At 38.6% G+C, this 26,803-nt stretch overlaps 1 protein-coding gene across 4 annotated transcripts in view; it reads left to right on the top strand.

The window, feature by feature from the left end:
* Window positions 1-26,803, top strand: part of SORCS1 (sortilin related VPS10 domain containing receptor 1) — a 536,703-nt gene that overhangs the window by 328,672 nt on the left and 181,228 nt on the right. For all 4 annotated transcript variants that reach the window (XM_077125968.1, XM_077125969.1, XM_077125970.1 and 1 more), the window contains exon 4: window positions 19,750-19,908. In XM_077125968.1, coding sequence (XP_076982083.1) covers window positions 19,750-19,908 — 159 coding nt within the window. The remainder of the gene's footprint in view (window positions 1-19,749; window positions 19,909-26,803) is intronic.

Genomic DNA, 26,803 nt, shown 5'->3' with positions numbered 1-26,803 from the left:
ATGAGGAGATACTGAGTTTTACAGTATCCCAAGCAGCTTGGGTTCTAACTAAAAACCTTAAGCCATGCTATCAAAAGGACAGGATCTAATAGGTGAAGCATACAAAGTATTGTGAGAGTGAAAACTGGTTCCAAGTATCAAGAAGATTGTGTGTGTGCATGTGTCTGTGTGTGTGTGTAGATGAAGGAGTATTAGTTAAAAACAAACCTCTTTAAATACACAAATGCATGTGGCTAGGTACCCAGATTTTACGTATTTTCCCAACTATTCAATATTCCCCAAATAAGTATCTGTAACCCTTTATAATGTAAAATATGCTTTTTTTAAAAGGCATGGGTATTTAGAGGAATGATTGTATCATGATAAATCTGTTTCATCAGGATTGTTATTCTTGAACCATGAGTTTCATCTATTAGAACATCGGCTATTTTTCTCCTTTTCAATGTTATAAGCTGAGTCCCAGTTCTCTGCCTCAGGTTGGTTCTGACATATGTTGCAAACCATGAGGCTGTCACAAGTGACCAGGTGAGAAGAGAAATGTCACATTCTTCCTAACCAGAGGGAGAAGAGGATCATCCTTAAGTGAGGAATTCCTGTCATCAGCTGCGTTCAAACCAGCATTTCACTTCAGTTTTCTTTAAATACATCATGTCAAATTTGGCTAAGCCTCCATTCCTTTGTTCATGCTCTTCTTTTCCCCATGAAAATCCTCTCTGGATCCAAGCTTCCACCACATCCCTCATAATCCCTTCTATGGCTACCCAATTTTCAAATATTTCTTGGGACCCTGTCCTTCTATAGTACCTGTGCCCTGTATGAAATTTTGTTCTTGCCATATAAATGCTTAACTTTTATTTTAGAATATTCAGCAATGCTTAGTAAGAACACTGTGAGACCGTGGCTTAGACATGTACATCCTTCACATGCCTAATAGAGTGACTTGAACTTTGAAAGTCCTCAATAAATGCTTACGGATTCAAGATAAGGCATGTGACATAATGCTTGACAATATGGATGTTGGAGTTAGACTGCCTGCCTTCAAACCTGGTTTGGCCACTTAGTAGCTACATAGTCTGGGGACAGTCAATTAACCTTTCTGTGCCTCAGTGTATTAATCTGTAAAATGGTGATACTAACGTACCTGTCTGATAGAATTAAAGACTTATAGAAGTTATATATGTAGAGCCCATAGAGCCCAGAACATGATAAGGGCTATTAATTATTTGCTGTTTATGTACTGTTTTGTGAATTAGCAGAAAATCAAAATTATAGACTTTTCCAAAAAAAGCAATTATGGTTAATATATAAAGCACATATAGAGATTTAATTTAAAAGCCCCAAATAATGCCTATTTAGAGAGTTCCTCCCTCCCTCCTCTTCCTTTTCTTCCATAGTCATCTTTCCTTCTTTTCCACCTGCCCTTTCGCCTTTTGTCCCTTCTGCTGTCCTTAAAATTACGAAAACTAGCACATAATATTATGTAATGCTGTCATATGTGAATTTATTCACAGTGTTAATAGAAGCACTTGAGGAGTTAACTTAAGAGTATTTTTTTCTAAAATTCCAAAAAAAAAAAAAGATTTGTCTCATTGTTCTATTATCAAACATCAACAGCATCCTATATAGAAGGCCCTAGAGGTAGCTGCTGATGAATGGGAGAGTCAGCGTTTGGGGTCTGTACTCAAGTCTGGTAGAGGAGATGTATAAACAGAGTAGCCACAAGAACCTGGTATGATTGGTTTTGGAATTCCATCATGCCCAGGACACTTTTGAGGGACAGAGTCGGGTGGGTCACCAAACCTGCCCACTGAGGGCAGAGAAGACTTCCTGTTTCTTCCCAGGAATGACCTAGGACCTATTTACTTTTTGGACCCTCAGTATGTGGTGTTGGTGGCTCAAGTGATTTTGTATATAATCCTAGAACTGTTCTGGAAAACAGACGCATCGACCTTTAGAAAGTTTTCAGTTCGTATGTTGGCCTTGTGTAAACATTAATTAGGGAATGCACTTTTATTTTTCAAAATGATTGATGAAAGTGAGCAACTGCTTTCTATGGTGGGTGGGTTCTACTGGTGGATTTAGTTATTTTTTAATAAATCATCTTTCCTTGCTTGAGAGTCTGCGGCCATAGCTTAGCGCTAAAGTGTAGAAGATACTATCCACTATAGGTTGATTAAAAATGAAACAACATACCCAGTTGCAATGGTGCTTCAAAATGAGAAGCCCAGTCTGTCTAAGTTGCAGCAAAATAAGTTGGCAAACAATTCTGATTCCCTGAAATGGGGCCTGCTTGATCCTGTTAGCCAAATGATACATTTGTATGAACACCTGTAATAGTTTTGCTTTTAGACATTCAGATCCTGCTCTGAATCAAGAAACTTAGGCATCCTTGCATGAAATGTAAGAGATAAAATGACAGATCACAGCTTATTTGTTTGGCTCCTCAAGAAAATGGTACCTAGTATTTCAAGGAAATCTTCAAGGAAATTTTTGCATCAGATAGCTTTATTTCTTGGCCTACTATTCTTCTTTTTCTTTAATTTTATTTGGAGGATTATTTGAATTAGCTTTACTTTCTATAGCTTGTACTTTCTGTGTCTTTGTGCCGCTCTGGGGATGCTCATGGGTACTCAGAATGTTCAGTCGGAGGCCTAGTCTGCAGAAGCTATCAGCTGGGAAGTGGCAGGCTGCATGGCCTTAAAGCTGGTAACAGTAAATTGGCCATCTGTCTGGGGCTGGTGTAGACATATAGCAAAGATGATACTAGATAATATTCAGATTGATGTTTTACACCAAGCGTGGTTGAAGAGATTTTGTTTTGCATGTTTTCTTCAGCAGACCTGGCTTAAAAATTCATGGATGCACCTGGTTATTTTTTCTTACCCTCTGTTTTTCGCATATTCTGGTACAGCCAAAAATTCCCTCAGCAAGACACTAAATTGAAAAAAGGATTGTATTCAAACCTCAGAAAGAAATCTGTGCCATTTCATGAAAATTGCCTAAGGAGAGGTGCTGTGAACTGAAAAAATGGGGTGTTTTTCAGATCATGATTCCTAAGAGTTAGCAGCAGCATTTCAGTCAATCTTACAGCAAAACATCCTTTAGCCAAGTGATATGTGTAAAAGTGGAAACTTGAGTTGGATCACATTGCTTGTGCATTCCAAAATGCTTGGAGATGTATACAGTATTAGATGCAGACACAGAGAGCAAGAGCAAAATGGCCTTGTTTTCCCCAGCAGGTAATTGTACTGAATTTCTTAGAGTGAGGATGATAGATCAGTGAGAAGAGCAATTGTTGTCCTTCTGGAGAGAGATGACATCTCTCCTAGGTAAGATTTATTCTTGGTTAGAAGTGAAAATTCTGGTTCATCTGTGAATGAGCCAAGTTAAATTTGATTAGGAGCCAGGGAACTCAGTTTCTGATCAATTAATCAATATGCATTGCTATTTCCGAAGCTCCTTTCCTTCTTCCAAGAAAAGTGTAAGAAATACATTTAGCCTTAAGGCTGAGCTTTAATAAACAGAGTGACCTTTACATTTTAGCTCGAAGAAAAAATATAATCTTATAGGTATTATCGGCAATTGAGCCTTGGTGGAATGGGACTTCGGTGTATAATGCAGCACTGGAGTAGCTTACCTTCAGGGAAAACACAAATTTGATAAAGGGACTTGGTGAGTAACACTGTATGTCAAGAAGATCTACATTTTAAAAATTTGTGGTCTTAGATTGAGGAGCTTACTGACGTTTCTACAATTTAAAGTTCCATTTAGAACAAACTTTTTGTCAGCTACGTCCTTGTTACCATAGGTGTACCTCGATTTCAGCAAATTTGGACTGCCAACATGTAAATTAAGAAATTGCTCACTTTACAAAAAGAAACCGCCCCGGCTTCTTTTATATAACAGGCACTCCTTGTACATTCTGCTGAATATGGGTAAGACGTAAGGCTGAAATACCAGGATTCCATGCGAAAAGAAGTTCAATTAAAGATGAAGAAGGGAATTTTTGGCAAATGTAATATATTTGTATAGGTATCATATAATTATAATCAAAGGTAATATAATTTATATAGGTATTAACTTGATTCACAAATATTTAATTTCTACATATCCTCACCAAAATATATCTTTCATCCCAGGAAACTCATATAATCTTTTAACTGAAAGGAACATAAGAAACTGTTTTTCTCTTCCAACCCAGGATTCTTAGATGAAAAAATTTATGCTCAGCGAGGTGAAATGACTTGCTTAATGCCCCAGAACTCAACAGTGGCAGAAGTGGAAGTAGCCCCCATATCTCATTCGACTGCACACAGCTGCCCACGATGCCTCTCAAGCAGCTCATCCACCTTGGCGTAGCATTGCCATTCGGAACCCTGGGACTCTTTCCCAGTCCTGTGGTTGAATCACATTTTCTTCATCATGTTGGATAACTTCAGCGTACACAGCAAGCGTCTTGGTCCCCATAACTACCTAGCTTCAGAGGCAAGCCCATTATTCTGAGGGCTGGCAGCAGATGTGGATCAGCTGTCTCTCCAAATAGGAGGCATCATCAGAGGCAAAGCTTCTTCACACACAGCCAGCAGCAGCGTTACCCAGGCTATGCCTCAGTGTTCCCTTCTGATTTTTCTGTATCTTGTTCTCACAGAACAATTTCAAAGTACTGGGTTTGAGCTAAGGCCTCAGTAAATCTACAGTCAGTTCCAAGAGTGAACTGACAACTGTTAAGAGTCTGTTATGAGTCAGGGAAGGGAAATGATGTGTATTTATATAGGAAACTAGCATCCCTTTCAGTTTTCAGTTAAAACACTATATATTATTTATAGGTTTCATCAGCAGTTCCCAAAGTGTATGTCTCAGAACCCTAGTTCTCTTGAAGCTCCATGAATAGAAAAGGAGTCTATCTTTGAATACATCTGGAAAATGTATCAAATATATCCCCCTCTTTTTGCTTTCGGATATGTTTTTCAGAGCCTAAAACCAAAGGAACTTGTTTAATTTTCTTCAGTCTAGTGTTCCTCAGATTTGCATGACTATTGAATTTTTATGTATTGTAACGATTAATTTCACTTAGAAAATTCTGTGCTTAGTGTTTTGGCTCCATTTACTATTCATAAAAACCTATTCAGTGAAGTGGGCATTGTTAGCTCCATTTCATAGATATGGAAATAAAGGATCAGGCCTAATATGGAATTTTTCCTGTGTTCACATAGCTAGTAATAGGCAGAATTGGTACTCAAATTTTAGTCTGTGGTCTTAGCCCCACAAGGGTCTCAGCTTGAACCAATTGCCTTGGGCAGATAATTGTAGGTGAATGAAGTGACTAGGAATTCTTTCCTAATTATTTCACTCCAGGCACTTTACTTCAATAAAAAATGAGAGATAACCTATAAATTGGAGGAAGTGAGAAATATCCTCAGTGTTTAATGTTCTCTCTGCCCTCTCAGTTTGCTGTTTGAGGTCTCATTTGAAACAATAAAATTAGACTAATTTCTTATTTATTTTAGCTTTGAATTTATGCTGCTCTGCACTCTCAGTTTGCTGTTTGAGGTCTCATTTGAAACAATAAAGTTAGACTATTTTCTTATTTATTTTAGTTCTGAATTTATGCTGTTGTTTTTGTTGTTTATTTTAATAGTGATGACAAATGTCAACTGAGACCTGCTTTTACTGTTGGAAAAAACGACAAGGAGTGGCATGAACTGTGGTAAATTATAACACATGTGCCCTTTCTCTATATCAGATAGCTATTCTAGAGCTCTTGGTACAATCTCATAGTAATAGGGTCCAAATACATTTAATCTTTATTGGAAAATCTTCTGTTAAACAATGCTCTTTGGGCCAACATAATCTAATGTCAAACAGAACTTGAATGCTGGTCAGAGTCAGCCTGTGGAATATGGATTTTTAGACTCTGCAGTTCACTGTGCTACTTGTCAAAGTAAAAATAAAAAAAAAAAAATCACTTACTGAATCATTCTGTTTAGCCTGATGGTTTCCTTTATGGCACTTCCACATTCTGTGGCTTGAGAAATTTGTTGAACATTGAAAAGCACATGTGCTCATTTACATTGGCAAGTGTTAAATTGGGGAGACATATGTTTTCTTTATTTTCCCCTCCTGTTAGATCCTTGAAGAGTGATGGTTTTAGACTCAGCTGCAATATCCCAAGAAGTATGGTTCTGAAAAATCTTTTTCAGCATCTCCAGTACTTACCAGTTTGGCTGGAAATAGCTATACAGTATGGCTGGAATCCTAGTAGATATATTTTAGGTAATGCTTAACTTGTTTTCTGTCCAACTTTAGGAATATTTTTGTTTGGTTTGAGATTGTTATTGTATGTTCTTGGAACATTTCCCTCAGCTAAACTGTTGCAATAACCTATTACTGAGCTCTTTCTTTCTATATTCTCTTCTAATTCAGCCTCTACATTACCTCTAAAGTAATCATTCTCAATGAGATATAGTGCTTCTGTATCCCGGCTTAAAAAATCTTTATTCTGTGTGTGCTGCCCAGTTCTATTGCTATTTAAGTCAACCCCCCTTTGCATGGTTTATCAGGCTCTTTAAACTTGGCTGTAGACTACTTTCCCTACCTTTTCATCTGCCTTTAGCTGAACATATGTTTCCATCTCACTTCCCTATTGTTGACTATGTTGAATCCTCTGCCAGAAAATTCATCATATCTCTTCCATAAAATTCCTGCTTATGTTTCAAAACCCAGTTGTAGTGTCAGGACTTCTGTGTCTTCTTCCCTCATTTCATCAACAGGAAAGAAAAATGCTTTCTTTTGTTCCCACAGTTTCTGTTCTTGTCAAGAACTCTACAAATGTACTTCTTCCACTGACTTTCATTTATTGTTTTGTGTTGGTCCCTGTCGTAGAGGTATTGGCAGTTGAGGAAAGCAGTCAGTGTTTCATTCATCATTTAATCCTCAGCCTTGAGCACATTGACTATCATGTGGTGCTTAATACCACATGATTTCTTTTTAATTAAAGAAAAAGGAAGAAGTGAATGTTTTAATGGTGAGCATTTGTTCACTCCACAAAGATTTAAAACATCTTCTGAAAAAAACGCTCCATATTCCAAAACCCATTTTTTCTTGAAATGCCTGAAAAGGAATTATAAGAATTATAATTTTTGAGAGCATGTCTTTTTATTTTAGTTAAATTATCTTGTAGATAAGGTAAATGATAAGGTCCTTTCAGTACTTCCTTTGGAAACTGAGAGTTAATTGTGTCAAAGAGGGATCTCGATTTATTTTATGTTTTCTTGTGTTTTAGACATTTAAAGGTGCTGGTTAATAAGCACCCCAAAGCAGTGTTCCCTGGTTAGCAGACCTGCTTGTGATGTGATCTAATGGTTATAATGTAGGCCTGGGGCATCAGGTGCTTGGTTGGCAGCCATAGGATGCTCTGAAGTTATCTTGGAGAAATTATCATGCTCTTCAATGCCTTATTTCACTCTCTTGAGATTTGCTTCAGTTTCTGGTTGGAATCTCTTAACTAACATTTGTAAAGTGCTGTATATGACTACATGGAAACATCATATGTATAAAATGTTCTTAAATAGTAGTTTAATAAATTTGAGTTTCATCATGCAGTGAACTATTTTCAACACCTTACAATGTTTGACAAATGGGTGGCAAGAAAAGTTTGACTATGAACTGGTGACACAGTCAGAATGGAGACATAATGTTTATCTTCAGCTCCTTGGTACAGGAAACAAAACCAGTTATTGAGATATTGTGCTGATATTAGTTCTAACCTCTTGTCTTCATGCTTGAAATTTTTAGTAGGGGTCCCATATGTGTATGTGGGTTTACTATTTGTAGAATGATACTCTTTTGCCTTTTTCTGGATACTTTAGATGAAGATGAAAATAGAAAGTGCACCTAGATAGTTGTATTAGACTGTGATATAAAGATGACAGTTTATGCCAATTAATAAGAAAAAAGAAATATCCATATTTTTTAAATGGAGAAACAATATAAACTTTAGTCCACCAAATGGGAGTGTTCATATGGCTAAACCCAAATGAGAAAAGGAAGAAAGGGAGGGAAGAAAAATGTACTATCATTAGTAATGAAAGCAATGAAAATTAACACAAAATATACCATTTCCTCCAGTTAGTTTAAAGAACATTATAAAGAGAGACAAGTTTGGGTGCTGGTGACTGGCAAGTCAAAAGTTCTGGCAAAGGGACTATAAATTAGTATACTTTTTCTGAAAGACATTTGTTGATAATATGTTTCAAAAGCAGTTATAAAATTCATTTTCTTTGATCTTGAAATTATTCTTCTAGAAGATTACTTAAGGAAATAATAATCAATGTTCAGAAATATTAATCTGCAAGGTTGTTCATTGGGTCATAAAATTATATTAGTGAAAATTGGAAACCTTCTAATAAGGGTTTAGTTAAATAATGATGTATCCATACAATCAAATTCTATATAGCCGATAAAAAGTGATAACACAGAAGAATGTTTAATAGCTTGGAAAATGTTTGCAGTATAGTTTTAAAGTGGGGAAGGTGGGTTAAAAAACAGAAAGTACTATATTATCCTCTCTTGCACCACATAATTCATATTCTCTCCTCCACCCCGACCCCAAATCACAGGCATGCAGACTGGGGGAAAATCTTCTAAATGCTAGTGATAATTATCTCTGTGTAGTGAAATTTGAGTGATTTTCTTTTCTTTGTTTTCTGAGTACTTTTTTGAGGTATTTTTCAAAATGGTCTGAAATGCACGCATGTTAATTCTTGCTCAGATTGTATTCTGTGCTCATTTATTTGTATTCTTGCTAATACAAAATTACTAAAATTTTAAGCAAAAGATGAATAAATTAAAACAAAATCATTGTATCTTTGTCATAGTTATGTTTAGCAAAAGGTAAACACCCCCCCCCCCCCAAGTAGCTTTAAAAACTTGCAAGGAAAAGTTTATCACTAGGAGCACTCTTTCATGTCATCCCTTTATTCTGAATTGAAGGAATTAGATCCATTACCAGATATTTGTGGATTGAGGCAGGAGATGATTTGAGGGTCTTTCCAGTGGCACGACTAATGCACCTGCTAACTAAAAGTGCGGCTGTCAAGTAGAAGGGCATGGTTCGCTGGGGGTCTGGGGAGGAACTTGTCAGTCTTAGGTGCGTCTCCACACAGGTGGAAGGGTCGGAGTGGGGAAGTGGTACCAAATGAGTTTTATAGTTAAGACTCCATCTAATGATCAAGATATTTAAGCAGATTTACTAGAAAATAGAAATCAAGGTTAAGACAAGTTTTGCCTTGAAAATATATTCTTTGTTTCATAAAATAAGTCATAAGAACAGTTATTTAGATTGGAGGTGGAAAAGAGGTTTCTACTCATATTAGACAGTGGAAAGCTGTGGTGGTGGGGAGTAGGGTATGGAGACGCATTTGAACTCTCAAAACTATTTTATGTGGAGGGGAGAGTTCACATTTCAGCACACTTCTGACATTCCAAAAAGCATTGCTATGTTATAGTAAAATAGGCCAATTGAGATGTAGTTTTATGACCCTGAGTTTCCAGGAAAGGTAACTGATGTCAGATACATTCTATTTAGAAGGTATGGATCTGTAAATGAGTTGGAGGAAGTTTACTTTCATTAAACAAGTTTTTACCATTCATTCACCCTCAAAGACAAATAGCATGTATCTATTTATCTATCTATGCATCTATCTTTGTATCTATCTGTCTATCATCCATCCAGCTATCTATCTGTCTATCTATCTGTCCGTCTATCATCCGTCCATCCATCCATCCACCCATCCATCCATCCATCCATCCATCCATCTGTGTATATATCTACCTTGACCAAGGCTAAGTGAAAGATAGAAGATGAATTTTAAGGCCCTGTTCAGGCTGAAGTGAACACTAAGTATCCTCTTTTCAGTTGCTGGGTTAAATGTTCCAATTGATATTAGTGCCATCAATTCTTGTTGTGAGCACAAGGAGACAAGGACTTATCTGCTTTTAAGAACCCCATTTTTATGGTATCAAAAATTAGGATGCTATTTCAGACCGTTAATTACCTGATAGGATTGGACTGCCTAGATATGGGCTCTCATATTAGAGAATTAATTTATGCAACTTTAATGAACAGTTAATAGATCTATCCTTCTATACTTTATGCACCATGCAAATCCACATACTGGCATTTTTTTGACCTTGGTTCCTTTGATACCTATGAGACTGGCTTACAGTGAAATTGGTCTTCAGTAAACATTCAACTTGAATTAGTGCCAGTTTAAGAATGTACAGCCTCAGAAAGATTAAGGTAACAGAGTTATTTCACAGCTGAAACCCAGTGAAAACTATGACAACCTCAAGATATCTATATCCTATGTTATGAACATGAGATGACCTTGTTTTTCATATTGAAAATAATCATTAAAGTTTTTTATCATATCCTTCTTTTAATTGTAAATGATATATTGTACAGAAAGAGTTCTGGTTGCACATCTCAAAGATGGTTGCTGTTGATTCTTGCCCTCCCTGTGTGTGCATATACCATTCCCTCACTGAGAGGTAGACTCTGTCTTTCCCTTCCCTTTAAATCTGGGCCAGCACTGCTGACAGTGTTTTGGCTGATAGATTGTGGCAAAACTGGCATCCAGGCACTTCTGAGACTGGCTCATTAGAAGCTTTGCAGCTTGCGCTTGAGGCCCTTGGAATGCGAGCTCACCCTGGAGGAAGCCAGTTGTCATTTACCATGTCTGACCATCATGAGGCTGCTGTGCTGTGTGAAGTTTAAGCCACATGGAAACTTCGAGGATGGGATGCTATGTAGAGAGAAAGTGAGGCTAAGGGTCACCACAGGGGCAGACACATGAGTGAAGAGACCTACTTGGAAGTGGAACTTCCAGCTCCAGCCACCACAGTTGATGCGTGTGGGTCTGAGATGAACTATTGAGATGAGTTTTTCACAGATTCTTGACTCACAAAATCACGGACAAAATAAAATGGGTTGTTTTAAGTCACTGTTTGGGGATAATTTGTTACGCAGTAGTCAATAAGTAGAACAGAAATTTTTGTCTTTTTATTGTACTTTATCAGTTCTGCTGCTTTTGGAATATGTACTTTGAGATGGAATTAGCCCAAGAAATAAAACTGCCCAGAAAATTCATTTATGACAAAAAAAATTATCTTCATAAGACATCATGTTCTTATGTTGACTACTCTGATTGAAGGGAAAACAAGAGGAGAGAGGAAAAGCAGGAGATAATGGAATTATGCTGGGGGCATCTCAATGAACCTCATTCATCCTTTTCAGCCTCTCAGAAACAACTTGAGATGATCAGTATCTGTCATTAAATAATTGAAGGAAGCAGAAAGAATTTTACATGAACCAGATCTCCTTGTTAGCGTGAGATGCTTCCTTCTAGATGACCCCTCCAGTACCATTTTTCTGAGAGCTCTGCAGTGGAGCTACAGAGGCAATTCTCACTTCACTAATCTGCAAATCCTGTTTGGAAGAAACCCCTGGTGGTCTCTGTAATTTTCTCAGGAAAGCTTTAATAGCCAAATACATTAGCAAGGTCTCATGCGGCTGAGGTTTCATTAATTCCTTCCAATATGCCCTGCTGTATTTGCCAGTTTACCATGAAGCATTAATATAAATAAATAAAACTAAAGCATACTTGTCAGGATGATGATAAAAGTGTAGCAAGAGATAAAAATGTGGCTACATTCTGTTCACTCATCTCTAGAACAGTCATTCCTCCCTGCTCTTCTTTTTCATTCTCCTGACTTTAAACTTGACATTTATTCAAACTCTTAAACCAAATTCACAATTTAGAGATTTTACCAAAATCATTGTGTTCCTCACCTAAATCAGTGTTAAAATATACTGATAGCTTCTCTTTTTTGCTCTCTCCTTCCCCTGACCCTTTCCTCTGTCATTTCTGGTGGAATAAAGAAATTTCTTATCATTAAATGAACATCATTTCTTATAAAATTTCCCATGAGCAAAGAAGATGAATATCCGTTTCTCCCAGCATCACGGCTCCTTCTGATAGCAGCTAACATTTAAAAATGATGTAACCTCTTGGCATTTATAGATCCTTGGCGATTTAAGAGAGAAATTACGCCGGGGCTTGCAATGACCATGGAAGTGTGTTCTGGTTGCATTTGAGTGGAGGCTGTGGGATAATCCTGGGATTTTTAAGGCAGCTCAAATCCTCTCAAGATATTTATCAGTTGCCATAGTGACTGCAATAATAAAAATATCCCTTAAATTTTATGCCATTATTTTCCTCTAACAAACCGTGTTTAGGTTTTTCAGCCAGATGACTCAATGCTAAGCAATAATGGTTATCCTGTATTACCTATGTGCATGTATGATAATAGCTATTTCTTCTACATGAGTTTATTTTTCGATGTCAATTTAGATATAATAGGATTGTTTACTAGGAGATGCAGTTAGAGGAAGGATGCTTCTTGGTTATAGTATAACTTCTTTGCTCCCAAGCCTGTGGGGAATAGTCTCTTCACCAGTCCTATCATTAGGTCCGAGTTTCATGGCCATTTCTATCGTCCTTTTCCCACCCATTTTTATGAAAAACACAAAATCAATCTTACCAAGGAGTAGGGCTTAGAGGACAAGGAAAATGAAGCAGGGGCCACTGTGAAAAATCTGTGTGTGAATCCTGACTGCACATTTTAATTTATTTAAAGGTATAAAAATGATCTTTATTTCTTCAAGAACATGTTACTAATCACCTTGTTATTACAAGTCTCCATTCTCTAGCTTCCACTTCTCCTTTTCCCACTGATGCACTATTTTATGAGACAGTTGCAATGCAAAGTTTACTTCCTTTTTTTAAATCAGCTATCACATTTTAGCAGAACATCTAGTACTAAATGTGGCATCCTTTGTGCAGTAACATTTGTACAAAACTTAAGCAGATTGCTTTTACCCAGATGTTATTTGATCTTCACAAAACCCCATGCAGTGTATGATGTGAGTAGCTTTAACACTGACTACCTGTGCAATCTTGAGCAAATTGCCTCTTCTCTAAGTATCAGCTTCATCATCTGTCAAATGAATATAATAATATCTACCTGAAATTTTTAAAAAACAATTTAATAAAGTAATATATTTGAAAGGTTTAGTAGAGTTTCTGGTGTAAAACATGGTGCCCAATAAATAGGAAACTTTATGACTATCACTACAAAGAAGCAGGCTTAAAAAGATGAAGTGAGCTATGAGCTAAAGTGGCATGAGATGACAAAGAAGAAACTCAGATCCAAGTCTCTAGACTCAGACCCCTTGCTATTTCCTGTGATTGTAGTATACATTTAGTGCCTTTATCTCCTTCTTTTCATGGCATCAATAGCCTTCATGGACCATACTCTAACCCTTTCTCTTTTGGGCAGAAAGGCACACATCCACAAAGGTCAAGTTTAAGATTTGGCCGTGGCTTTTCTTTTTGGGAAATAAGTCCGTGGATCCCTGGCCCCATACTCTGCCCTTCAGATCAACCACCCATGCAGAGGACACATATTTCCTCTATGGAGGGTCAGTACATTCACAGCAGTGGAAGTAGTGGTGTTTGAAGTTTGATATTCTCTAAGTTGACTGAAAAGAGAGGCTTGTGTTCAGAAGTCCCAAGAGAATTGAGACGAGCTGTCTTATGATTTGTTTTCTTTTTTTAATTGTCTTCCAATGACTGTAACACAGTCCATCCACAAGTTGCCTTTTCTGATGACCCTTACTCTCCTGTATAGGATTGGGCAAAAATAGTAGGCAATGGATTATCATTACTACTAAAAATAATAACTAATAGGTAGGATCTTGTGTTAGTTAGATTCAGTTGTCAACTTGGCCAGGTGAGCATACCTAGTCTTGTTGCTGCGGACATAAGCCAACGGTACATGAACCTCATCTGTTGCCAATTAACATCTGCAGTCAGCTAGGAGGCATGTCTGCTGCAATGAGTGACGTTTGACTTAATTGGCTGGTGCTTAAATGAGAGATTGCAATTTAGCACTGCTAAGCAGCTCTACATTCCTCATCTCAGCATTAGCAGCTCAGCCCAGGCCTTTGGAGATGCAGAAAGAAGTCACCCCGGGGAAAGTTGTTGGAACCCAGGGGCCTGGAGAGAAGAACAGCAGAGACCATCCTGTGCCTTCCACGTAAGAAAGAACCTCAGTGGAAAGTTAGCTGCCTTTCCTCTGAAGAACCAACAAAATAAATCCCCTTTTATTAAAAGCCAATCTGACTCTGGTGTGTTGCATTCTGGCAGCCAGCAAACCAGAACAGATCTCCTGATAAGGCTATTAAGAGAATGTGAAGGACTAAAATTTTATTGTATGCTCCTTGAAAACTTTGTTTCCCAAGTCTTTCCATGTTTGTTTTTAAATGATAGTTTAAAAATAAACTCACAAAGGAATAAAAATATTCTAAAATTGATCATGAAGTTGTCTGCACAACTATGTGATACTACTGTGAGCCAGTGTTTGTGTACTTTGGATGGTTTGTATGGTGTGGGAATATATCTCAATAAAACTGCATTAAATAAAGCAAAAGACTCACAGAATAAACTCTTGAGAATGCAATGCAAAACTTTACCAGCAATTTCATTGATATCACCTTTCAGGCCACAGTTAGATGGCCTATTGCCCAAATATTCTCTTGTTCTCTTGGCATTGAATGACCCTACTTTGTGTTAATGAGCATGCATGAGACATTAGGTGAGCTTCATGGAGTTTGGGGGCTGGGGTGGGATTTAGGACAAGAGGTTGCACAGGGCCCATCTTTCTTCATAATCATTTCCATCAGTGTACACTCGATTGGAACTTTTTTCTATTTAGTCACCTCCTTCTCCCTCTCCTACTGTTGATTGTACTTCAGTGATTTCCTTTTCATGGGTCATTCTGGGATCCTGTATAACTTTCCCTATTACTGTCCTCCAAAGAGCTGCCGACTGATAAGTGCTTATTGCTCTTATCCTCAACTCATCTGGGAAAAATTAGTGCTCAGCCCTCTTAGGGAATAGGCAACTTTTCTGCCCACATTGGTCAGCTAATTACTTGCTCTAATCAAATTTTGCTTAATTCATTTTTACTTTCAAGGCTAGAGGTTTGCAAATAGCCTCTTCTACTGTTCATAAATAGAAATTTTTGTTTGTTTGTTTGAATTAAGTGGATAGATAACTGGAGTGCCCATTGTTGTGGTTGCTTTTTTTTTTTGGTCGCTGCCATTATCATCGTAAAAAGCACTTATTATGCACCTGTGATATCTGCATATGGAGCAAGTTAAGCCTTGAACAAAGCAAGAGAAATATCCACTGCATATCCCCTTTGCTTGATTCCAGTCTATGAATGATAAACAGTAGACAGATGAGCAAACATTTCATAAACAACATGCAAAAAATATATGCCCAGAGGTAGTGAGGCTCCCCCTTGTTAACTCTGCCTTGTCTAAATATGCAAATGGTGGAATTCCAGGAACAACATTGCTAGGAAGAGTATCTGGAAAACTAGATAGTAGCAGCATTCCCCTGGGAAGAAAGTCCACAGTAGAACCAGAAAGATAAGAAAGCTGCCTGCCAACCTTTTGTAAAATTGCATCAAATAGCCATATGTTGGATCTGAAACAAGTCAGAGAGAGTGAAGATGCATTTAATTTTTGACTTTAAGCTGTCAGAAGGACTAAAACCAAAAAAAAAAAGGAGGGGGGGAGTGACATATCTGAAATCTATAAATTGCATTTCATGTTCATTTGTCACATCTAGGAAAAACAAATAAAGTTTCTTCCTCCTTCCAAAGTAGATGATGAATGACTGCTTAGAGTTGGGTGGCGGGAGCTGTGTCACCAGTATTGACTTTCTATGGAAAACAATTCATCTGCAGCTGTAGGCAGTGCTGCGTCTGCACACCCTGCAAGGCATAAGTAAACTGGTTCTAATCACTCGCGGGCTGATCTGAACAGAGAATAATTGCCTTCCTGTTGGAGGCAAACTCTTCCCCTCATCTTCACCCTCCTGGTCTCCAGGAAAAACAGCAGGGGTTTGTTCAAGAGGACCTGGACTGTGAATGTTGCAGGAAGCTGAGATTGCAGTCAGCAGAATGCAGGAATGAAAGGGACTCACTCATTCGTTAATTCATTTGCAAATATGTGTGGCCCTACTGTGCACCAAGACTTGCTTCAGACAAACAGTGGCCCCGCTTTTTGGGGAGCTCGCTTCTGGAATTGTGCAGAGATTGGACTCGGGCCTATTGCAAAGTCCTCCAAAAATTCTGTTTACTGATTCTGTACTCAGAAATACAGAGGCTTAAACATGGCAAAGCACCATTTATTCAAAGTTACTCGAAGACCTGGAGGGGTTAGGGACTAGTCTAAACTAGCAACAAGTAGGGATTATGGGGCATGTTTAGGAAATGTAATTCTGTTATTTTTGAAAGGTATTCACTAATATGAATTTACCATTTAAATTAATATTTCCCAGTAGAAAGCCTGAAAAGCCTTATTTCTTTATAAACAACATCATCTATATCTAAAGACATGATCCCATTTATTGTTTACATGTTCTTTTTTCTTAAGTTAAACAATTTCTATTTAGATCTTGCTTAAATTCTTTGTTTACTTATTTACCTATTTACATTTTCAACCTATAAAATTATAGGGCAAACTTCAGCCCATTTTAGGTAAAATTACTAGATAATTTTAATTTTTGAAGTAAGATTTCACTAATTCAGTTAGCAATAATTCAGTAAGTTCTTATTATGTTTTAACCACTATACCAGTAAAGCTAATTAATTTGAAGTTGTGATTGATTAATTGGAATATATTGTACTCAGTGGTGGGTATTAATATGCATGCAGGTGTTTGTGTGTTTATGGGTCATCTGAAAACATACAGGTCATAACATTAAAGGAAAAACATCAGAATAAGAAACTCCATCTGTTATACAATATATAGATATGGATAATGGAGTAGAAGGCAACACAAACATGGTTTAACTTGCTAGAGCATTTGGGTCATGAGCAATTTATTTTTCTTTAATTTTGAATTCCACTGGCTGTCTTACAAAGTTATTTATGTAATAAAAAATGGCTAAACAAAAGTGGATCCAGATTGATCTGTTTGTTTTGAGTGGATTTGAAAGGTAGTTTGCGAAAGGAACCATTAGAAGGTCTTTATAGTACAGACACAACTATAAATCTTATACGGGGAATTTCCCGTTGAATTCCATCATTCCCCCAATGTAAAATGCAAAAAGTGAGGCATTCAGGTGAGGGCTATATGGAGAAGATGGGGTTTTGGCCTGCATAAGTTTAGGAGCCAGAAGAAAAGTTAGGGAGGAAAGGAGTTTTCTTTATCTGATATTAAGTATCCATATGTTTTAAAATAGGTGGATTATTTTGTCCCCTCCCTATATTAGTTGGATGCAGAATATATGTCATAAATCTGATGACTTAAAGTATAAGTGAATACTAAAAACATTTCAAGCAAATGCTAAAAATAAAAAATCAGTAGGCCTCATGTTATTTTAGTGAAAATGGTCTACCAGGAGGAGAAGCAGGTGGTGAGTCCTACCTTTTGTGGGGAAAAACAGAAAACATATTCTGGTTAAAAAGAAATATAAGACCAGGGTGGGGATGGGATATTACCTTCCCTGAGATAATAGATGCTGTATAAAATCGAGCCTCTTCATATTATCATGGAAATTACTTTTCAGTGGTAGTGCAGAAAAGTTGTTACACGTTGATTGTAGTTGGAGACACAAAGCAATATGATCATTTGATGGCTAATTTGTTATTCAAAAACTGACAGCTTTTATGTACCAGTAAATATGAAATCCCTTGGAAATATTCCTGTGAATTTAGAAACTATCTAGACGCCCTTGCGTAAAGCATGCAATAGATTTTAATGAAGCCATGTGAGTTTATACTTAACCGACTACCTGATGGCTCGGTGTGAGCCATGCTATGAGGGAGTACTGTCTGCTTTGTGACTGCAAGGCAGGGAAAGCTATAAATTTGTCAGAAATGATAGTTGGTAGGCAGTAGCTCCAGTGGAACATGGAGTAAGAGGCAATTAGTCTCTAATAGCGCGTCTGCTTTCCTTCTTGTCCGGAGTGCAGCCAACAGCCACAGCATCCCCTGCACCACATCCCATCCCTTTTCTTTTCTCCAAGATGGAGAGGCTGAGTAAACAGCAAGGAACCTTACATTCATCCTGAATAACATAATCAAGTATTGTGTCTTGTACATGATCCTCATGTGGCACTTGCAGTGACAGGACAGCATTTTCAAAGCTGACACTAACTATTCTGAGGTTTTAATAAGATCGCCTCCAAATGCTTGGAGAAAGCTCCATATATTTGCCTGACACTCGGATCTTTTGGACACAGCACTATTTTTCCCCCCTTGCTGCCATGTCCTTGTCTAGCCATCTTTAAACCCTAAACTGCAGTGATTTTTCTTCCTAAAGCCTCACATTAAGCACATCTTTCATGCTTCTCTGAACCAAACTCAGGGAGTGCCAATTAATAAGTTGCTGGGGAAGAAGCACTAAGCACTAAGGCCACCTGGCTTAGGTGTACATTTTGAGTGAAAGGAGACCCGCAGAGACTCAGGAATGAGGACTCTGTCACACGGTCCTACTGGGATAAAATGAGAGAATAAAAAACAGTTTTGAGAGCAGCTTCTCCTGTTGTGGTGTGTTCACACATCCCAGAGAGTGTGTGCAAAGCTTCTGAAACTGTGAATTTACACTTTTGCAGTATGTTCTCTTGCTCACAGACTAAAGATTGAGAAGGGCATCCAACTACATCCAACTACTTTCTATTCATATATTCTCAGACTGTTCTGCATAGCTTTCTACCTCTACATCATTGCTCTGAAACTCTTTCTTTCCATTCATTCATTTATTCATTCATCATTTTAACAGGTATTTTTTTGAGTACTTAATGTACACCAGGCCTCAGTCTAATTTCTGTGAATATACCTGTGAATAAAATAGGCAAATATCTCTATCCTTGCTGAGCTTATGTTCTAGTAGGTGGGATAAAGACAATAAACGACATATATCACTGTTAGAAAATGATATGGGTATTGGGCTAAAAAGAGCAGTTTAGGGTAGTTACTCTTGAAATGGAAAGAGACATCCTTTCCCACCATAAGTAAAGTTTTGTGCAAATCCCGGGGAAGGCTTTCAAGAGCCCAGTCTTTGACTCAGAGCTCAGAAAATCAAGTTAAGTGTAGGATAACATAGAATATTTTGCTGTGGAACAAAAGGGCTTGAGCTAAAAGAAAAGTAAATGAACTTCATCCCCTTTCTGTTTCTTTCCACCTTTCCCACCATATACTGTGTGTTAAGTATTGCTCATTTACCTATCACTCAAAATGGAGAGCAGACAAGACCCAGTAGGAAGGAGGTTTTAGGTTAGGGGAATAGTAGAAAATGTTCCAGATTAAGGAAATAACCTTGGAATTAAATAAGGAATCCCCCAGATGAGGATAGACTGCAGCTCCTTCCCAACCCAAACCCAACACCTATACTTTCTTTCTAAACTGTGTCCCTTTCATTTCTTAGTGAAAATGGTTTCATGGCACCAGTACAAGGTAGGAAGAAATAAACCTGACAAGAGTCATGTCCTTATTTGGCCACACATCCTGTGCCTGCCCCTTTGTTCCTGCCTTGTCAAATGTTTTGCTCATTTTCAAGTTTTGTAAGTTTGTGAACTTAATTTGCTATTGTTCTCTTTCCCTCTGCAGATTATGTTACTTACAGATCCGGAGATTGAGAGCAGTTTATTGATCAGCTCAGATGAAGGGGCAACCTATCAAAAATACCGGCTGAACTTTTACATCCAGAGCTTGCTTTTCCACCCCAAGCAAGAGGATTGGATTCTGGCATACAGTCAAGACCAAAAGGCAGGCTTGCTTCCCTTGTTTGAGACGACATGACATGGTTCTCCAGAGATAGACCGCTTGTTAATCATCTCTACATTCCTTCTCAGTTACTTTTGTTCTGTGCAGTAGGCTGACCTCTGTGCCCTATGTGTGGGGAAGGGGAGTGGGGCAGTAAGGTCACTCAGTTTGCTCATCAGAGCCATGTAAATGTCCACAAGAGCATAAGAAATAAGCAGTTGACCCTGACGAAGACATTATGGGGAAGGACCAAGATGCTTCCTGGTCCCTGTCACATGAAATTTGAAGCAGAATTTTGTAGAAGTGAATAGGCGATCATTTTTTTTGGTGAAAGACCCTTAGTTTTCTCCGACCCTCAACGGGAAGCATGACCCCCAAAAGGTTAAGTATACTAACTAGAGGTATGCTCAGACAGTGAGCGAGAAATGATAAGTGCATGGATAACATTTGTGTACAGCCTAGTTATCTTACCTTGTTTCTTCTCTTGGTGATTTGGTTGAAGGAGAAGTCCACTTCTTAAGAAAGCTTTAACTAAAGTTCTACTATTACACGTGCACACACACACACACACACACACATACACACACACACACACCTCAACACACATACACACATAATTTATATTCTATAAAATATATACTATAGACTTACAGATACACTATAAGAACACATATAGTCATTACCTTTAAGCAACTACCTTTGGAGGTCCAATGTAAGGCTAGCAATAGCAAATAAAATAATAATTAAAAGAGACAAAATATATGTCGGTAAATATGAGAGACTCTAGCTGTAGAAGTCAAAGGGAAAATAGGTGAAATGTGTTGTTCAGACACATCATCCTAAGAATTTCTGTTCTGAGGAACCATGTGTTAAAATTACATATATTTAAAGATATTTTGGACTTGTATGAGTGGTGAGAATATTCTAGAGTTTTACAGTCTGGGCTAGTTTAGATGTGTGGGGTTCTTCCTGAAGGCAGGGGAATTGTGTAAGCAACTTTCCAAGGTCTCTACTGACACAAGCATTCTGGAGGAAGCAAATTAAAATTCTTGGGATTGGAGTTTTATTCATGTGCCCTTACTGCCAACTAAAACGCACATTAAGCCTAAAAATAGAAAGGATTTACAATTAGTATTTTTTCCCCTTGAGCAGCCTGGCTACCCTTTCGGCAGAATGTACAATTTCATTCCTGGAGTCAAGCCATGGTGCATCTGGTCCAGGATGGTGCAGTTAGCAGAGATGAGGGCTGAGTGGCTCAGGACACAGAGTATTAGTCCTTTAATCTCTAGGTTACTGTACTTCATTCGACAGTTGGTTAATTTTTTTTTCTCCCTTAAGCCAGAGGCAGATTGAGGGCTAGATTTAACAAGATAAGTGAAAACTGTGCATCTTTGCAGTTGTGCTGGGGGAGATGCCAAAAAATGTACCCTTCCTGAATCAGCACTTACAGCAGTGCATCCTGTTATCACTGTGTTAGGGTGGACGGACGTCCCTGGAGGTCATCTGGCCTGTAGCCCCAACTCAGCCACCAACGGTTAACAGCAAGCACCTAACATTGACTCCCTTGGCTGTAAAGATGTGTTTATGGATAGTTGTAATTGCACATGCACTACCAATGAGATTGAACAAAATCAAATATTAAACCCACATCTGTGTAAGACACTCCACATACTCTGCATGGTGCAGTGTTGGCATAAAATAACTGTATCAAGGAATTTTCAGTCCATCTGGGAGAGAAGATAGGTTAACACATATGAGTTCATCAAGAGTCTCTTAGGACATAATGGCTGTGATCTGACATATATATAATAGATACCCAGTCAAACTTGGCTGGATGAGTTAGATGGAATGGGTAGTGCAGAGTTCAGGAGATGAAGTCCAGTGATCTTTCTTCTCTGAAGGTCTTATGAAATGATTTCACTTGGACTTTAAGGATTATGAAAGATTTCGTTTGGTGTAGAGAGTGAGTGGGTACATTTTACATAAGAGCAATGGCATGAGCAATCATAAAAGTTAGGCAAAACCTATCAATAGAATTATGAATTTGTCAAATTGACTACAACTGAAATTTGGTAAAGCTAGACAAAGCTTTTGAACCTAATTGTGACTATTTTTGAATTCTAAGCAAAATCATTTTTGCATTTCTAATTCAGAGCCTTGTAAAATTTTTGAGCAGGGGAGCGATGTGCTCAGAGCTATAGATTCCAAGGGTTAATCTGGTGGTAACATAAGGATAAACCTTAGTGACAGGAGATCAAAAAGCAGAAAGACTAGTGAGGATGATATCAAGTAGTGCTGGCATCAGATGCTGAGGGTCTGGACCCCAGAGTATCTTTTATGACAATAGATCCAATTAATCATATCATTTCAGAGCTAAAAGAGGCCTTAGCAAGGATCTGTTTTGTAGCAAAGGAACCAAAACTCTAAGAGATGATTGAATTTCCCCAAAGGGCAAACCACTAATTGCTATCACAAATGAGCATTCAATGGAGGGAATGGAACTGGACGTGAAATTTGACAGTGCTCTCGTTCTTGAGGGTGGTACCTGGAAGCTGATGGATGGTGAGAAGCCAGCCTGTTTGCCCACCTCTGTATTTCTCCATGAGTGAATAAATGGAAAAAATAATTGTAGATCATCTCCTAATATGGTGAGGGGGGAGGTGTTCAGAGAGGACCTCCCTATCTCAAGGCCTTGAATCACAGAATGGAGAGTGGAGCATTAGTAGAGAGTGGAGTGAACCGCAGCCATCAGAGGAGCCATTTGCTGATGGCATTGTCTGGAAGGCAAGTAGAGAGGGGCTGTGACCACTCAGGTGGGTCAGTGATATGGAAATAACAGCTGGCAATCACCCATGAATCACAGAGCTTTTAGCATTGATGAAATGCTCCTATCCTCAACAAGGAGGGCCCCATGCTGCTTTTGGCAGAGCAGTGATTATATTTGCCCAGGGAACAGGAACATTTATTCTTTCATATAAGTATTACTCATCATTTTTTCCATGACAGCTGCTATTGCCTCTGCTGTAGACTCCTAGCTAAGCTCTTAGCTCCAGTGCTAAGATTTGCTCTGCTGGGTGCTATTTTACATCAAACTCTGGGGAACAGAATCCTCAGGTCAAAGAAGCTGTCTCTTAGAAAGTACCTTTGGAGGTGACAACTCCTTCGGAACCCACCTGCAAACAGAGTTTATTCTCTCTTTTCTTACTTGCTTTCATCTTTGTCTTTTCAGGCATACTCACCCTTTTTTAGATTCCTCAGCACCTTCATTTTCCCCAATTGCTCTGACATTGCTTTTTCTCTCCTTCAGTGAATGAGACAAATAGTTTAAGGCCCTGAGGGCAGAATCTGGGTTCCGGCTTGCAGGATTGAGCCCATGCAGGCAGCAGTGTTCTGCTCTGACTACATTTTATCTTGGATGCATACACATCTAGGGGAGGCTTTTTAGTATGAACGTTTTAAGGGACTCAGAGTTTTTGTTTTCTGTTTTTTGAGCAGATTGTCTTCTCTGGCCCAAGAGAAAGTTTCATTTCCATAGAGGCCAGATTTTAAAAGGAAAAAAAAAGTTGTTTTTAATCAGTGAGAAATGTGTATGGCCACCTGCCCTCAGAATTCACAGATTTTTAATGTTTTTTGATGTTTTCATCTTTTTTCTCAGAGCGATAAGCCTGTTGATGATGGAGAACACCTAAGTGGTTGCCAAGAGGTAGAAGTTCTTGTGCATAGGCAGGTGACTATTCACACACCATTAGAAAGACTGAAGGGAAATGATGTGTACCTTTTCCCCTTTGACATTCTCAAAGGAGTAGCCTGACTGCATAGGAAGTGTTGCTTCCAGGCTTATGGTGGATAGTAATAGGAGCTGTACTCCTTGGTATCTGAAGGGTCCTTTGGCTTTATGCTTTTGTGTGGATATGCCTTCGGAAAGCCCTGAACTTTCCAAAATACTAAACATTATAGACATGCTGGAAATCCCATGGTAAATGGGCAGAGGGATACTAGACATGCAAAGTCACAGTCAAAACTCTTAAATTTCTCACAGAGCGACAGTGCATCCCTCCTGGAATGGACACCATGAAGACTTCCACAGAATTGATTATAGAAGCAACGAAATCTTGCTTTTCTGGTTTTTAAAAATTTCTGTAACTTTTGCAATAGACAAACCAAGCACTCCCCTCACTCTTTCTATTTCCTTGCATTTGGAAGGCAGACAACTAGGAAAAAAGAGATATGGTCTTTTATTCCATTGCAAGTTTCCTTCTAAACTTTGTTGCCTCGATACAGGAAGCTACGGGGAAGGTTTAGCAGCAGGCTGAGTCTGCTAGATTACATCTTTATTTTAATTTGGCAATAAACTAGTGTACAAACTGTGCTATAAAACATTGCCTCCAAAGGCATCTCTCAGTCTGTCTTAAACACCTCACTAAATATGATGTGTTGGGAAACATTTAAAATGAGAGAAAACAAAGAGCAGATGTGATTGAAGGGAAAACCAGGAGAAAAGTGTAAGAATATGCATATAACCCAGCTTTGCAGGCCTGGGGGCCCTGGGCTCTTGGCCTCTCTGCTGGGGGTGGTGCTGGAGGAGCTATTTATGAAGAGGAGAGTCTGCTGTGGTGTGAAACCAGCATGAGCACTTCCCGGGCCTCCTGCTCCTGAGTAGCCCAGAGGAGAGGCCCTTGCTCTGCTTGGTCAGGGAAGGGCTTCCACTTGGGTAGCTCCAGAAGAGGGGCTGCTGCCACTGGACATACCACTTTGTTCTAGCCCTGTGCAGTTTGCTTCTTCTTCCCACCCTCGTGGCTGTCTTAAGTCCGTCCAGGTCATGAACTCCATGCCTATGCTGACCAGCAAGAAATACAACTGAACAAAGTTGTCTGGGCCTGGGCTGTGGGACGTGGAAAAGCAGGCGGTCATTTAGGAGGGGGCATGGCCATTGTCACCTCCACCCTGCTGCTCTCACCATGCAAGCTGGCGGGGCCAGCAGGTCCAGCGTTGCCAGGGCTTCAGAAGAAGGGATTCTGCTTTTTATGAAACTGTGACATTCCCCCCTTTTTAAGTGTTGATAGCTAGTTCAAAAGTTTAGAAACGTACATACACCTACATGCACGCATTGTACATGGCAAATAACCTTCCTCTGCTGCCCTGTATTAACACCCCCATCCCTTTTTGACCACTTGTCAAGAACATTTAGCTCTCAAGAGTTTTTCAGGCAGCCTTGTGGGGTCACCTTTACCACCTTCCTCTCTATAGGTTTTTTTTTAAAAAATCTCCCTCTTTTTCCTTTTTCTTTCATATTTCCCATCATCATTGCTTTTCTCTTACTTATGTATCCCCCCCTCTGGATTTTATTTCAGGGTGTGCTGAATTATTTCGTTACTTTAAAGAAAGACAGTCAAATAAGTGATTGATTCTATGGAGAGTGGATAAAACCCTTAGGATGGTTTTGTGGACTACTGTTATTTCTTGGCTGTTCTAGAAGGAAGGAACTTTCAAACATTTATGTCATCTCACTTGTTCTGGAGTTCTGTGAGTCAGCAATCCTGCTTGAGTCGTGATCACCTCCACATTCCAAAGAATCTCAGTTTATGAAAAATATAAGAATTCCTAAGGCTTGCGTGTTGGTCTCATGGTCAGTATATGTGTAAGATAAACACATAGACAAAACATGGGTATGAAAGAGGGAAAAAGGGTTTCCATTAGGGAGAGTCTGTTGACAAGTAATAAATGCCAGGCAGCATTCTCTAGGTAAATCTTGAAGGCATGTTTTGAGTTCAAAATAGATAGAATAGGAATGGGACAGGAAAAGAAAAATATACTGGCAATGTATTTGGTAGCCAAAGTTGGAGTTTTATTAACTTACGTAAAAGTATAAAAAAATTTATTTGTAGCCTCTCTCTTTTCCTGACATGCAATTTCATCTAGAAAATTCCATATCTATTCTTTTTAAGATCTTGTTTTTGTTCCTTTTTAATCTTTCCTTCCTTTTCCTAACTGGGCCCTAACAGAAGGTACTTGCTTATTGTGGCTGGTCTTTTCCCTGGAAAAGAATGACTCCTTGATAAGGGAATAAACTAGCGTTTTCAAAAACTCAGTTGTACTGACCTTACCACTTGTAGACAATAGAGCAAGCTGAGTAAGAGTGTCAGCAGTCACTTAGCTGTAGTTTCCTCATCTATAAAGTGGAAGTAGTATTAATACCACCCATCTCATAGGACAGGGTACTGAAATAATGTCAGTAAAGCATTTAGCACAGAGCCTGGCACCTGGGAAGCATTGCACAGATGCTAGCCAACAGTGCCATTCAGGGTCCTGTGAGATAGCATATCTGGTGCGGATTAGCTGGAATTAGCCACGAAGCTGCCTTAGCACTAGTCCGAGTTTTTCCAGTACCTGGAGGTCTAGGCACTTTGGTCATTGTTGAGTGCTGCCTTAGCCAATCACTAAGAGGCGTTATGGAACCAGAATGACTGGAGTGAAGCAGAACCGTGCACTGGTGCTCAGAAAATATTAGAAAAACAGTAAATACCCCGTTATTGCATGTTTTGAGTTCAAAGCATGTTTTGAGTTCACAATAGATAGAATAGGAACAGGATAGAAAAGGAAAAATGTACTGACAATGTATTTGGTAGCCAAAGTTGGAATTTAATATTCCATTAAATATTAAAGTATTTACCTTCACGTTATCTCTCTTTTTTTAATAGCCCTAGTAGCACCTTAGTGTCAAAAGGACAAAACTGAAATAAAAGACAAATAGATCCTTGAAATTCAACCTCTTGAGGATTTTCAAATGATTTCTGTACAAATGCTAAACAATTCAAAAACTGTTATCTACCCAGTGCCATCCTGCTTCCCCAAGGCACTGCATTAGGTAAAAAGGTGCTCGGTTACTTATAGAAATATG

The sequence above is a fragment of the Tamandua tetradactyla genome, chromosome 13, assembly GCF_023851605.1.
Source record: "Tamandua tetradactyla isolate mTamTet1 chromosome 13, mTamTet1.pri, whole genome shotgun sequence".
In the NCBI taxonomy this organism is placed as follows: domain Eukaryota; kingdom Metazoa; phylum Chordata; class Mammalia; order Pilosa; family Myrmecophagidae; genus Tamandua; species Tamandua tetradactyla.
Note: the sequence above shows the minus strand (reverse complement) of the source record. Positions and strands in the feature narration are given on the sequence as shown.